This window comes from Bactrocera latifrons, unplaced genomic scaffold, assembly GCF_001853355.1.
Source record: "Bactrocera latifrons isolate USDA-ARS-PBARC rearing strain unplaced genomic scaffold, ASM185335v1 scaffold_141, whole genome shotgun sequence".
Classification (NCBI taxonomy): Eukaryota; Metazoa; Arthropoda; class Insecta; order Diptera; family Tephritidae; genus Bactrocera; species Bactrocera latifrons.
In genome coordinates, this window is record NW_017534864.1 from 589447 (window position 1) to 603914 (window position 14468).

Consider the following 14468-nt stretch of genomic DNA (forward strand, 5'->3'; position numbering starts at 1 on the left):
ATATATGTGAAAATTAAGTGCAAAATCTCTAATATCATCGTTGCGTGTGTTTACATTGCGCCTAGAGCCTCACTCAACGTATACCAGATTTATCTTGATACGCTTTACTACTTGAAAGATAAACATAGGGACGCCAACTTTCTTATCACTGGAGATTTCAATCTTCCTAGTAGTTCACCACGTTCAGATTGCGAAAATCTACTTTACAAAGTGACCTACATGTACATATTGAGCGTACCCAGGAAATTACTATTATAGATCGGTATCATCCAGCTTTGGATATCTCAATTGAGCTTCAACCGAACCTTAAGTCTACATTGTAACCTTACTTAGACTGAGGCTGACTATGTCAACCTCAATAATTTTTACCTAAACACAGATTGGTCTAATCTTTACTCATCGTCCTCCATAGACAGCAAAATCAAAGTTATCTACGACATAATACACGTTGGTATCTCGACCTAAGTTCCTGCTGGTATACCGAAAGACAGTCTCTTTCCTCGTTGGTTTTCAAGTAAAATATAACATAAAACGCTACTCAAGAAAAAAGCTCACGCGTTGCTTGTTAACTCGCTGCATACTGAAGTGGATTTCTACAACGGCTCACTCAACGCATTCATCCCTGACATAAAACGACGTCTATTAAAATTCACTTAGTCAAGACAAATTTAATTTTCTTTTTTTTTACTTGCTGTACTATAATTTCTATGTAATAATTATATTATAATTTTATATTTTCCCTTTAAATCAATTTATATTATATTTCTTTATATACATATGTTATATAATGCCGATTGGTATGAAATTATTAAATAAATATTAAATAAATAAATAGCAGTTTGAGTGTGAAGTTACTTTCTTCAATTGAAGATAACTTTGTATACCTTTGTCAAATTTACGCGTTTGGTAATTCCTCTATGGGACCAATGCAAGATTTTGCATATTTGAGTGTTTTTGACATGTTAACTTCATTAGTCATTGATTTCATTCATCATTCATTTTCTGTGGACAGTGTTGGCCCTGTCACCCCCGACATACTTCCTTTTTTAAACTATGTTTAAATTAATTTTATCAAAAAAAAAAAAAAAAATTAATTCATGAGCAACCTCTATTTGGATACTAACACTATTTTTGCATTCAGTTGCGCATAGCTGGATTAATTAAAAAATTATTATAAATAATACTGTGCTAAGTAAATTGATTGGATTTTTTATAAACTTTTTTCATTTAAGAAAATGTTAATTTAAGCCCATTGTTTTTGTTAATTCTTTTGTAATCTATCTTTGCATCTTAAATATTTGAAATAAAAATTGTAATTACCGAAGAAAATTGACGAAACCCGCTCAAAACTCTACTTAACGACAGGTGTTGATTCTCATAAAAACTCAGAATATTAATGTATTTTTATTGTGTCACTCTGTAGACGTGTCAGTTAGATAATGTGGCATCTCTAATTATTTGCATTGCTGTAAAATTGCACAAATAAATATATTTAGTGTTAGTAAAATAAACATAAATTACGATTTATTTAAATTGCACTGGATGTTCTAATGGGGATTTCTAATTTTGTATTATTGTTCAATGAAATCTGTCTTCTACAAAAGATCTGGACAGAAGCATAATTGTAATCACGACCAGCGGCAATGGCGCTCTTCACCAAAGCTAATGGTGTGAGAGCTATGCTTTGTCTGGTCGGGATATGGGTGTTGTTTAGCGCGTTTCTGAGCTATGTAGATAATAAATCTGCAAGTTACTCTACGTTTAGTAGACTAAGGTAATTTTTTTTTCGTTAATATATGTATATTTTTTGTAGAGATTAAAATGTTTTCTTCTATATGTCTTCAGCATTCGGCATATGCATAACTTTGCAAGGGGTATTACAATTGCCAATAAGTCTTTAAGTGGTAACAACTCTAAAGAACATGATACTTTAAATACGACTAACCAAACAGTACTTCCTATTGATTCCGAGGCTCAGAAGCCTATTATATTATTGAACTCACAAAATGTTTCCAGCGAGCATGACCAAAGGAATAATAACAGCTTGCTCAGACCATTGCAATCTATTAAGAGGGAAAACGGAGCTACAGTGAGTGTAAGATGTAAGGAACCACAATATGATGAAAGTGAGTTTTATTTTAGATATTCTGAAAAATGTACATAGCTTAATTCAATTTATATGCTTAGTATATTATACGAAAATTAATTTCAAAGTACTGATAGTATCATAGTGTCACATCGGAAATGCACCCGAATGCTTGACTCCTATTTGTTGATATGGTTTTTGTCTTTGATCGATGTTCCTATTTTTTTCGTTTTAATGCCTACAGGACTGCATGTTTGTGTTCTATGTAAGTTAACCTTTGATTAGGGATGTTGGAAATGAAAAAAAAAAACATATTTTTAAGAAGGCAAATAACTTTATATTTTTAAAATACAATATATAAAGGCAGTTACAACTGAATACCAAAATATTGTAAAAGGTCCAAAATCATTAAAATGTAGAAAGAAGGACTTGAGAAAAACAGTTTTATTTCACATTACCAACTATCATTGAAATTTTATTAAGTTGTAATTTCATAAATAGTCTTATGCTTAATGCTATCTTGATTGTCATGGTTTTATTAAAAATTTAAAAATATTGATCATACAACTCTTCCTTAAAATGCCGTATTTCTGCATCAATTTCCAATTCTGCTTTTAGATATAAATAAAAATTGCAAATTATTTTTTAATTTTCAGATGAAGGTCCAATAACCCCAAATACAACTCTTGAATCATTGGACATTGTGGAAGCTGAACTAGCCCCTCTATTAAAGCCAGGAGGAGCATTTCAACCACATGATTGTATTCCAAAGGAGCACGTCGCAATAGTCGTACCATTTCGTGATCGTTACGCCCATTTAACCGTGTTTCTGAGAAACATTCATCCATTTTTAATGAAACAGCATATTGCCTACAGAATATTTCTCATCGAACAAACCAATGGGAAAGCATTTAATCGGGCTGCGTTAATGAATATAGGCTTCTTAGAAGCGTTAAAAATATTTCCATGGGACTGTTTTATATTCCATGATGTTGACTTGTTACCTCTGGATAATCGAAACTTGTATACATGTCCGCGGCAACCGCGCCACATGTCAGTCTCTATAGATACTTTAAACTTCAAGTAATAACTTTCATATATTTTTATCAAATTCAACTAAGTGATATTGTTGTTTTTATCAATAGGTTGCCTTATCGTTCAATTTTTGGAGGAGTATCCGCTATGACTCGTGAACACTTTCAGCTAGTGAATGGCTTTTCGAATTCGTATTTTGGGTGGGGTGGTGAAGATGACGATATGTCGAATAGGTAAGATATTTTCTATACTTATAGCAAACAATATTGTGATGAGTTGTGGTATTTTATAATTTGCTATGAATTTTATTATTTTCTTCAGATTAAAGCATGCCAATTTGTTCATATCGAGATATCCTGTTAATATAGCACGTTATATGATGCTAAAACATCCCAAAGAAAAGGCCAATCCAAAAAGGTGAATATTATGCATATATGTATATATGTTATATTTAGCTCTGGAATTGAATTTGAAATAAGCAACAAGGAGTCAATTTCAATTCTGATGGAAGATTTAGACGGGTTTTAAAATGTCCAGGTGTAAGCTATAATACCCTTCACAGGTGTATTTTTTATAGCATAAAAGGGTGTAACCAGAACTCTATCTTGATTGTGATTGATCAAAGGGACGTATGCAAAATTTCAGAACAATATATAAAATCAAGTAAGGAAGGGTTAAGTTCGGTTGCAACTTGCAAGAATCAAAACCAGGAAAATACCTTGATGTGCAAAACGTCAACCCCTGGATTGGAATCTAAGCAATTATATATATATATAGATACATATATACATTTATTTATTTCATATCGACATATTCGACAAAAGATATGTATGTCTCCCATCTACGTAACCGAAATGGCCCCGGATTTGTATCCAGTCAAGGTCTGCCAACACGGCAGAATTCTGTCGCTACAACAACAACAACAAAATATCTGTTACAAAAGCGAAAGCTAAAATTTTATCTGTTTTTCCCATACTACATGCCATAAATATGCCACGTACTAATAAAATGTTCCCTGCGATTCATTACGGTTCCTCACATGCCATTATCAATCATAAGTCAAGTTTTGACCCAATTTTAACCATTATAGGCAAAAAAATACACTGTTATCAGTATCTCACAAGTTGACATAAGATGGCATATGGAAACTGGAAAGGAAAGAGTCAGATAGGATTTAAAACTGTGTTACATGGGAAGTGGGCGTGGTTGCATTATCACCGTCAGTAGTTTTTAACAGTACCGTTATATAGGAAGTGTGCCAAACTTATTTTTTTTGGCAAGGAGCGGCGAGTTATAGCTTGTACGGACGGATGGGTAAAAAGACAGTTACTCGGATTCCAGCTTTTCTCGTTATTGTTGTTGCTGTAGCGGCAGAATTGTGCCGAGTCCTTGGCCGGATAGTTATCTGGGACCGTTCTGGTTACATAGACCCGACTGTCGTGGAAACGATTCAGCTTCTCTCGTCATCCTTATCAGTTAAATATACATTATCCTATATCTATCCCGATTAGTTTTAAGTGGTACATTCAACAGTTAGGTGAACAAAACTATTATGCTCTGTAGCAACATGTTGCAAAAGGATAATGAGGAACTGGATCTTGAATGTACATACAGACGAACATACAAACGATTATTTACGTTACCGGAATTAAGACGGATTTTATCCAGCAAGGGCTGTTATTTCGGCTATCTGACCCGATTTTGAGTTTTAAGTTAAGGTTACGTGGCCACATGTGCCAACACTTTAGTGTGACACTAGCCTCTACGACTGTGCATTCTGTACCAAGTTAGCGCACTGCGCTAAAGCTGCGAGGGGTCAACCAAGGACCTCTACGGTTTACGGGAGCTTAAACAGGCAGGAGCTGTAATCAGCCCGGGTTCAACTGCAACGGATTCCAGACTAAGATTGGGAAGATAGTTGCATTCATGAGCTGGGAATGCATATCGATCAAGTTACCTCAGATCTTCTGAGTTGTACAGCTTTCAACTTTATACGTAAGGATCGCGAGCGAGATATTGGCGGAGGCCTAGCCTTCATACTGTACAATACTGTGCAATAACGTCTCATCGTTAGCGACATCGACCACAGGAATATTATCCTTCATTGTCAGGGCATAGCTATCCAGTCAGGCGATGACTAGCTTGAAAATTTTAATATATGAATATATATGGATCCCATTAATATGTAGCCCAATAGGTTACTACCCAAACAAGGCGACTTTAACGCGAGTCGCGATATTAGGCACTCCTGTCTGTCAAATGATCATAGAGGGATAAAGCTGGCGGAACATAAGTCGATTCTACATTCTGTAAAATGACCGACGAGATCCCCATCAAAATTATAGGCACATGTAATAGCTCAACGGATATTACCATTGCTAGTGGCGGTCTGATAACCTGGTGGCCCATGCTAACTGAATCGAAAAGCGTCCCTGGGTAGAACACTTGAAGTCTTGCCAGATGCTAAAGCACATAGACTTGACAAGAGTGGGTTTCCTAAACAAGGTCCTTAACCTTATCAGAGTCTAGACCTGTATGGCATTCGCAAAGTGCACAGCACCACCAAAACACTTAGCGTCATAAACTCCCAGATAGTTCGTGGCTGGTTCCGGAATCTTTAATATCGTTGAAGGAGAAGTAACGAAAAGATCAAAGGAAACATTTAAAATCACGGTGCTTCACCTGAAATACTTTCATTACAGATTTATATCACCGACTGATTAAAAACGCATTTATTGTAAATTATTATTATTAGCCGTTGTAAATACTCTTAAACTAACTGCATTTTTTTCCAGAAACTCGATAATTATACCATTATGTATTTTATTTTCTCTTATAAAAATAAGTTAACTGGTAACAATAAAAAAAGTAATTACTTATTTTACAATAATTTTTAACCTGTTTCAATTTGTTTCTGACAACAAATCTCATAAAATCGGTTTCCGAGACACTCAAAAGCCATATTTTTTCTGTTTCAAACATCAAACCAGTAATACCTGAATCCGTGTAATTTTGATCCAACAACTAATAGATCCTACAACATCCCTGTATATCTCAGTACTCCCTCAACGACCAGAAGGAATTTCCATTACAACGTACGCGAATGATTGCACTGTATGGAGGATGGGCATTGGAACGCTGTCATGTGCTCAAAAGTAAACGTCTAACTCTCCGACCTTTTAAGCTTCTTCTTCGCAACACTATTCACCACTAAATCGACAGCAATCATATTCATGAACTAAATGAAGGAGAACAGACTAAGATTTTAGGTGTAACATTGGACAGCCAGTCCGATCGCGATAACTTCAAGGTACAGAGCCGCAACAAAATCCACAAGCCGGCAGCTCATGGTGAAAAGATGGGGGTAATGTACAATGCAGACCGCTCTTAAAATACACTGTGCGTAGTGAAACGTAGCCGAAACACTGAACTCTTGACTATAATATAATGCCTATTGATGTCTACGGTCGAACACCTACACTGGCAGACCCGTATACTTCCTTTTAAGGACCATAACGAAATTCTCTCCAAGCAGTTTATGCTAGGATGTTCTCAAAGAATTCATCTTTGCAGTCGTTTGATTGAAGCGTAGTCACGTCGTATATCGTTTTCTTCTGGGTGTTACAAACTTCGCTGCAAACGTAACTCATCCTGCTCAGGGTATAGTAATGTTACGGATGAGTGAGACTTTATTTGACAAAATTGCCAAGCGAGAATGTGGACGCCTCATAACAGGATTTTAATAAGGCTCGTGGTCCATATTGGACAAAAGTCACCGTAATTTGCCATTAACAATATTTGAAAAAATGTTAAAGTGCAACACATTTAAAATCCATAAGTCTAAATTTAATGTTCTTAGTAAATATTTGGGGTTTCCCAACTATATTATTATTTCAGAATAAATACCGAAGTTAAGATGCTGAGCAAACCACTAAGTCTAAGTCCCTATATCGTTTGTTTTTTTTTTGTTCATACTATTATTTGATATCATTGACAATATTCGCCAATTGTATTTTAAAGCTGTATATATGATAAGATGATTTTTGATAGTATAAAAACAACTTTAATTTTTTAACAATAACAAAAAATTTGTGGAATAAATAACACATTGATAACACACCGTAAATATGATTATCCTCCTTCTCAGTGTGTTAGATATTCTACAAATTGTAATTAAGGCCCCTTTTGCGGTTTGAAATTAACTGCATTTTCTTTGAAATTATTAAATTCGGTATTATCGATATCAACTCAACCCGCCAAAAAATATTTCGCTGCATTTTAATTCCGGTTTTTTTTTTTTTTTGGTATTGCGGTTTTCAACTCCGTGCCAATGGGGCTGACTACCTGTACAGTATCAAAAATTGTCAACTGCTAACAAGGAGTTGTAGTAAAACGTTAATGAATTTATTTAGAAAAAATAATAGAAAATGGATAATGGATAAAAAGAACTATTTATAATTTCAAACTATGTTAATCAGTTACTAGGTGACGAAACAAACTACAATTTGGAAACATTAAAATAAAACTAAGGGACGGAGGGAGATCTAGGTCTGAACTAATTTCTATTCTAATAAGTATTTACCTTTTTGTGAACAATAACTAATTATATTGTTTTGATTTTTCGTTAATAAATTTTAAGCTGTTTAATTATCTACCTAATTTTTGATGAATTTTTGAATGAATCTTCGACTGGAAATATTTGAAGATCATAATATCAGTAAGGTTCATCTAAAGTTGAGTTGCTTCAACTTCAAGTCAATTTCAACTCAGTGGAGTTGAAAACCGAGAAATAACACTTTCCAGACACCATTTTAACATCTAAATACTAAAAGTAGTTTTGAGCGGAAGATACATCTTTATTAAATTATTTCAGATAATGATGAAATATTGCATTATTTTATATTACTAATAGTATTAAATGTTATTCATTATTTTTTTTTTTAACTACAGATATGAGAATCTCGTAAATGGAATCAGCAAGATGGAAATGGACGGTATAAATTCCATAAAATATGAAATCTATAGCATACGAGAATTTCCAACTTTTACTTGGTATCTAGCAGAATTAAAAATCTTCGATCAAACAAGTTAATACTTATGGTAATAGATTAAGAAAATAGTGATTCCTTAATTATTTATTTAGTTTTAATAAATTTAACAAATACAGTTGTTTATTCTTTTTGCTCTACTCATATTTAAAACTCATTTATTACAATTATTACAATTACAATTATTATTAATACACACAAATAAAATGAATATATACGATTTTGTAATGTTTTGGTGGTTGTTCTTTTGTCTCATTTAATGAGGGTGCAAATGAATACGAAGTGAATGATTTTAGATTGGGAATGTCTGTATTAACAAGCACGGACTATGCCGTGTCTGTCTTTCGGTTCAACCATTATTACTTTATGTGTGTTTGTATAGTACGAACGCAAACAATTTTAACTATTCGATATTACGAACGCTGATACGTTTTTTTAATTTTATTTTAAACTTCACACTCTTTGCAAAGACAAAAGTTTCATTAATCCAACATTAGTTTAACTGTTGTAAAATATCTGCAGAAAATATACATATTTTTTTTAGTTTTTATTGACTTTAAATTAGATAAACGTCAGCCAGTTCAAAGTCCCTTTAGGAGAGGATGGTCTATTGTCGTTTGATTAAAAAAAGATTATAATGTTATGCCAAAACGAAAGCGTTTATCATCAGCAGCGTTCGCAGAACATATTCCGGGTGCTTGTTACAGTTTTGCATCTTGTTGAAAAAAGGGATTAAAAAGATAAAAATAGTTATTAGCCGATATATAATTTTTTATAGAACTGTGTCAATTATTCATTTAATCTCTGTGGATAATAAGAAGAGCAAGGCCTTTCAATTAGACAATTTTTGCAAAGAGTCCAAAACGTTCTTTCACTTGGCGCAGCTGATATGGCCTATCAACGCAAGCGCGTAAGCTTTTTCGAGGCAGAAATGCAATGGGAGATACGCTTCGTGACATTCCTTCAGACAAGTCGCACGTTGTCGCATGTATGTATACAGCTTGTTTTAATTCTCCTTAGCGACTCCGCGCACAAAGTTTACGAAGTCCAAGTTCTCTCTTCGCTCACGTGTTGATCTCAAATAGTGCCAGAGTAAACTAGTGCGGAGCCTGTAGCAGATTCTGTCAAGGGCCTTGGTTTGCTATAGGTTCTCAAGATTAGAGTACTAAATAAAACTAATATAAGCAAATTTAGAGATAATACTTCAATATCGACTTCTTTAAGCAAGTCATGCTCTATATTCAACAAAGTGAGGTGATTAAGACGTTCTTTGTCTATCGTGTTCCTTAATTCATTTTTAATATGTTTTAATGTTGAAAAAGAACGTTCGCCACTGCAGTTAATGATCATGAGAAATAAGTAAATTCGCAAAGCAATTTCTAAGTTTGGGACACACGATTCTAAAGAATTATTTAATAAAAGTTTAAAATATTGCTGTTCCATAGGCTCCTGTTTCTTGCTATTCTTGCTATTAATAACAGTAGCCACATTTGCTTTCAGCAGCTCTGCGAAATGCACTAATTCGCCGCCTAGGCTGTTCTCCAAATACCTTACCATACTAGATAATTTTTCCAAGATCTCTTCTGTTGTAAGAGTTTTTAGCTGCCGAAATAGTTAAAAAACACTAGTAATTTTATGATATGCTTTCATATGATTAGTTAAAGCAGACAGTACGTTATTAATAAACAATAAACACCTCAAATTCTAAACGTTGTTCAGGTGTTTGATTTTCAACAAAGTCATCGAGTGTAGTAGAGCCGCTGAAATGGTCGTACTTTGTATTTCGCTTGATTTGTCGGCATGTCTGTTGCTGGTATTCTTCACAGTAGGTCAGATCTTTGACTCTTGCCTGAATATCTGAAAAAGTGGATCGCATTGCTTGGACGTGGCCATATAAAGATTCATAAAGGGCGTATCCCTTTATTAAGCGCAGCACTAGTCGCTTGCAAGAGGCAAAGTCCTCTCTCGACAAACAAAAAACAAACTCTATAAGTCACTCATAATTCCCGTCCTGCTATATGGTGCAGAGGCTTGGGCGATGTCAACAACGGATGAGTTGACGTTGCGAGTTTTCGAGAGAAAAGTTCTGCGAAAGATTTATGGTCCTTTGCGCGTTATCCACGGCGTATATCGCATCCGATGGAACGATGAGCTGTACGAGATATACGACGACATGGATATAGTTCAGCGAATTAAAAGACAGCGGCTACGCTGGCTAGGTCATGTTGTCCGGATGGACGAAAACACTCCAGCTCTGAAAGTATTCGACGCAGTACCCGCAGGGGGAAGCAGAGGAAGAGGAAGACCTCCACTCCGTTGGAAGGACCAAGTGGAGAAGGACCTGGCTTCACTTGAAATATCTAATTGGCGCCACGTAGCGAAAAGAAGAAACGACTGGCACGCTGTTGTTAACTCGGCTATAATCGCGTAAGCGGTGTCTATGCCAATCAAGTCGCTTGCAAGCGTTCCAGGACTTCGTATCACATAATTGCCATTATCCCGTTTCTAATTTATTCATCGTTGAAAGTTGTTCGTAAGCTTTATTACGGCATCCACGTTATCGAAAATTTCTTCCAATTCTTGCTTAATAGTGATAAAACCACATAAAAGTGCCTGCGTAGCATCAGCTCGGGGCTAGTGACCGATAACCGTTTCAAAATCGGAGTTTTTGAAGTAGAATCTTTAAGTGCGTTCGTAAAACGACCCCATCGATAGGTAGAAGCGGAAAAAAAATGTATATTTCACTCACGTTGCTGGCATTATAATAGCTTTGACCACGACAATCTTTGATATTAATGCGACTCTCACTCAAGAAATCTAGTAAACTTTGAACGAGATGTTCAGCAGTATGACTCAAATGGCAGAACATGACTTGAGACTCTGAAACACCTTGCTCTTAAGGCTGGAATGAACTCAAAATTTTTACCCTGTGAAGAGGTCAGCGCCCGCTTGGAAAAAGAAATAACTCGATAGAACATTTTAATTACTGTGTTTTATGATATAAAATAATGTTTTTTTTTATAATATGGAAGGTCACAAGAATATCGTTAAACAATAATTTTCAATAAGAATATTGTAAAAATTTAATAATTATACTTAGACGGCCATGAAGCATACAAAATCTAGAGATATTCGATAGTGATTTTATTTTATTTTGTGAAAATATTTATTTATATAATAAAAAATCACAATAGCGGTATTCGGCAGAAATTTAACTTTATTTTGATATAAAAATTAATGGATATTAATAAAAAAATAAAAATCTGGACGCTTGAAGGGTAGAAATGTACCTAGTATAGATACTAGTCTAAATATACCGATTATAATATTTATAGTTAAACATTACAACATTTTTACGATTTAACGTGACGAAATAGGGTTTTAGATTCTGCTACTCTTGCTATGTGGCTAATCCGACACTGAACTCAAATATAATCGAATGAACTATGCAGTAACGACCATAACGATTAATTGCTAAAATAGAATACCGGCGATTGAAATGATATTAAAATATTGTATCGAAATATTTAATTATTGTACAATCTGAATTGAATCTCTAAGCCCCCTGTTTATCAAAGGGACTTTCACTAAAATTTAAAATGAAATTAAATGAAACCATTTAATAAATGGTTTGTAACTTAAGGGTGGAACTATTTCCATAGTTGAGCTTTTTAACGCTCCAGTGATGGTGAGAAAATAGATACAAAAAATCCTTTCGAATATGTCGTCGTAAAGAATATTGTGAAAAGCTTCTATCTAATGTAGATGGAGTTAAACCATTTATAAAGAAGATAGAGGATATAGTAAAAATAATATTGCAGATTACAAAACAATCTGTTGGAAATAGTTTCCTGAAAAAACAAACGTTATGCCTGAAAAAGTATTTACGTGAGGAAGAAAAACAGCAAAAGGGTTATCATTTATAGCATGTGCCAGTGCTCCGAAAAAAATTACCACATTTCTAGTCTTTGGATAATCTAACATCTCCAGAGCTCCAGACCTAACATAAACAATTTGTAACTCATACCCTCGAACGAACAAGAAATCTGCTTGGAAGAACATTGTCATTTTGCTATCAGATATAGTTATACTCTAACTTATCGATTGTATATTTGGATACACATTAAATGATCAGGTTAAAGAATCGCGTTGAATTTCGCGTCCCTCTGCAAGCCATGCAAGCGATATCTACGTAGAGTAAAAGTTGAGATATTTTGACAAAACTTGACAAACGGGTTTGAAATTTTAAATTTCATATAATAGTTTCATTTTATAGTATATAAATAAAGCATCCGAACGATATTAAAAAAAAATGTCTAGCAAAATCGCCCTAAGCTGAAACATATTTTTACTCTGTGGGATGGTTAATAAGTACATGTGATTATCTAAAAACAAATGCCATTTCTTTTTGCCGAACTTGGATGGTATTGATGTGTTAAAAAACTTTAACAAGACGCTGACTTTTAAGTTAGTAATCTGGCGCAGTTGTTGAGGCTTGCTTAGTGACTGAAAATTCGGATGTTCAACGTCTTGTCGCTTGAATATTTTCTGTCGCTAACATTTTCTCTTTATTGTTTGATTTGCAGCTTAATATTATATTATAAATTGTTTACAATAAAACAACAAAGTACCGTTAGAGAATCTTTATTAAACGCATTTTTTTTTTTTTTTGTTAAATAGCACATATTTTGATGTTGACAAATTCGGTTACAAACATTAATTTTTTATGTTAATATTACAATAAAGCTAATCTTGAAAATAAGCTTGCATGTTTATGACACAATCATAAAAAATACATATATAAAATACATACATATGTGCATACATATCCACATTATATTATACCTTAAAGGCACGATATTTCTGCGTTGAATCTGACAAAAAAGTTGTTTAACACAAATTTGTTTTTTAATTATCGTCCCTCGGCAAGTGTAAAAGTATAAACATACATTTATTTAGAAATATACTATATATGGGTATATTTTATGTATGTATATTTTTTAAATTTAACAACTCTAAAATTCGGAGTCTTCAGATTTAACCGTTTTTGTTTTGTTACTTATTTAGAGTGTCCGTTTAATAGAACTTTCACCGTATTAGCACTCTCAACTTCTTTGCGATCCAGCATGTTGTGAATATTAACCATAAGGATAGTATTGTCTTATTTTCATGACAGCATGTTTTTCCGTTCTTATGTATGAGTTTTAATTATACATTAATATTACTAGTATTATTTCCATTAGAAAAAGAGTACACATTGGCAAATAGAATATTCATCCTCACGTATATATGTACATACGTAAATAAATATAAATAATTCTTAACAACGTTTATATTATTATTTTTTTTTATAATAATGAATTTATTTTAATTTCTCGTTTTTTTAGTTTAAATAATTTATTAAAAATTTTGTAATCTTTATCCTCGCTTCCAAAATTGGTTTGTGGATTTGTTCATTGCATTGTAAATTTTCCAATGTTTACTCAATTTTGTGTAGAGAGTGTATGGAGTGTTATTTAATGTTAGTGGTACATACATACATAGTATATCTATATTTACATTCGAGAATTTATTTCAATAAATTAATTTGATTTCGATTTACATTATGGAACATGGCATAGCACAGCAAAGTGGTAAACAAATAGGAACCACTGCACCGCCTTGTTTAGATTTAGTTTTAGATTTATATCCGGACTCGTACTCGTACATTCCAGAGCCTTTAGCCCAACGTCCCTAAAATAAATAAAATATAAAAGTAAATAGTATAAACATACATATAAATACATACTTATACATATATTAGGCAAAAAGTGAACATTTACCCCGCATCTCTACAGGGGATTTGTTTTCATAACATTGTTATTTGGGGTCGGGTAGATAGGTTCGAGCTGATACAGCGCATGTTTTGAGCTCTTGAACCGTTAAAATTTTTATACAGATGACAAAAATTTATGCGGAAGATAAAAAAAGTATTAATATACTTTTTTCTACAAATGTATTTCTTGAAAAAACAAATCATATTTTCAGACTATAATAATTGTAGCATAATTTTTATTTATCATTTAAATCAATAAATTTTATATGAGCAATGCTATTTTGATTTATGCTTGTACAAGTTTATTAAATTTAAGACTTTGCTTATTTGCCAATCCATTTCATATAATTTGTCTGCAAATTAACGATATTAAACTAAATATTAAGTTTTTGGAAAATTATATTAAATTATTTGGAAAATGAAATTTATTTTTTTATTTTTTTTATTTTATTTTATAAAAGCTTACATAATAATACAATTATTA

At 33.2% G+C, this 14468-nt stretch overlaps 2 protein-coding genes across 3 annotated transcripts in view; one reads left to right on the plus strand and one right to left on the minus strand.

Moving 5' to 3' along the window:
- Window positions 1-1643: 1643 nt before the first annotated feature.
- On the plus strand, window positions 1644-8397 carry LOC108965556 (beta-1,4-N-acetylgalactosaminyltransferase bre-4). Its single transcript, XM_018928071.1, has 6 exons — window positions 1644-1774; window positions 1846-2126; window positions 2743-3169; window positions 3232-3354; window positions 3443-3538; window positions 8072-8397. The coding sequence occupies exons 1-6, from the start codon at window positions 1644-1646 to the stop codon at window positions 8211-8213; spliced, it is 1200 nt and encodes a 399-aa protein (XP_018783616.1). The 3' UTR covers window positions 8214-8397.
- Window positions 8398-13219: 4822 nt separating this feature from the next.
- Window positions 13220-14468, minus strand: part of LOC108965554 (uncharacterized threonine-rich GPI-anchored glycoprotein PJ4664.02) — a 13226-nt gene continuing 11977 nt past the window's right edge. Inside the window, exon 8 of one of the 2 annotated variants that reach the window (XM_018928067.1) lies at window positions 13220-13902. In XM_018928067.1, the coding sequence (XP_018783612.1) occupies window positions 13768-13902 (135 nt within the window). In that variant the 3' untranslated portion in view covers window positions 13220-13767. The remainder of the gene's footprint in view (window positions 13903-14468) is intronic. The other variant, XM_018928068.1, reaches the window with a different exon arrangement.

Bases quoted from the DNA above. Each gene is read 5' to 3' on its own strand.
- LOC108965556 (XM_018928071.1), top strand. From the start codon at position 1,644: ATGGCGCTCTTCACCAAAGCTAATGGTGTGAGAGCTATGCTTTGTCTG. The intron at 1,775-1,845 runs GTAATTTTTTTT...ATATGTCTTCAG, and splicing joins TCTACGTTTAGTAGACTAAG to CATTCGGCATATGCATAACT. The intron at 2,127-2,742 runs GTGAGTTTTATT...TTTAATTTTCAG, and splicing joins GGAACCACAATATGATGAAA to ATGAAGGTCCAATAACCCCA.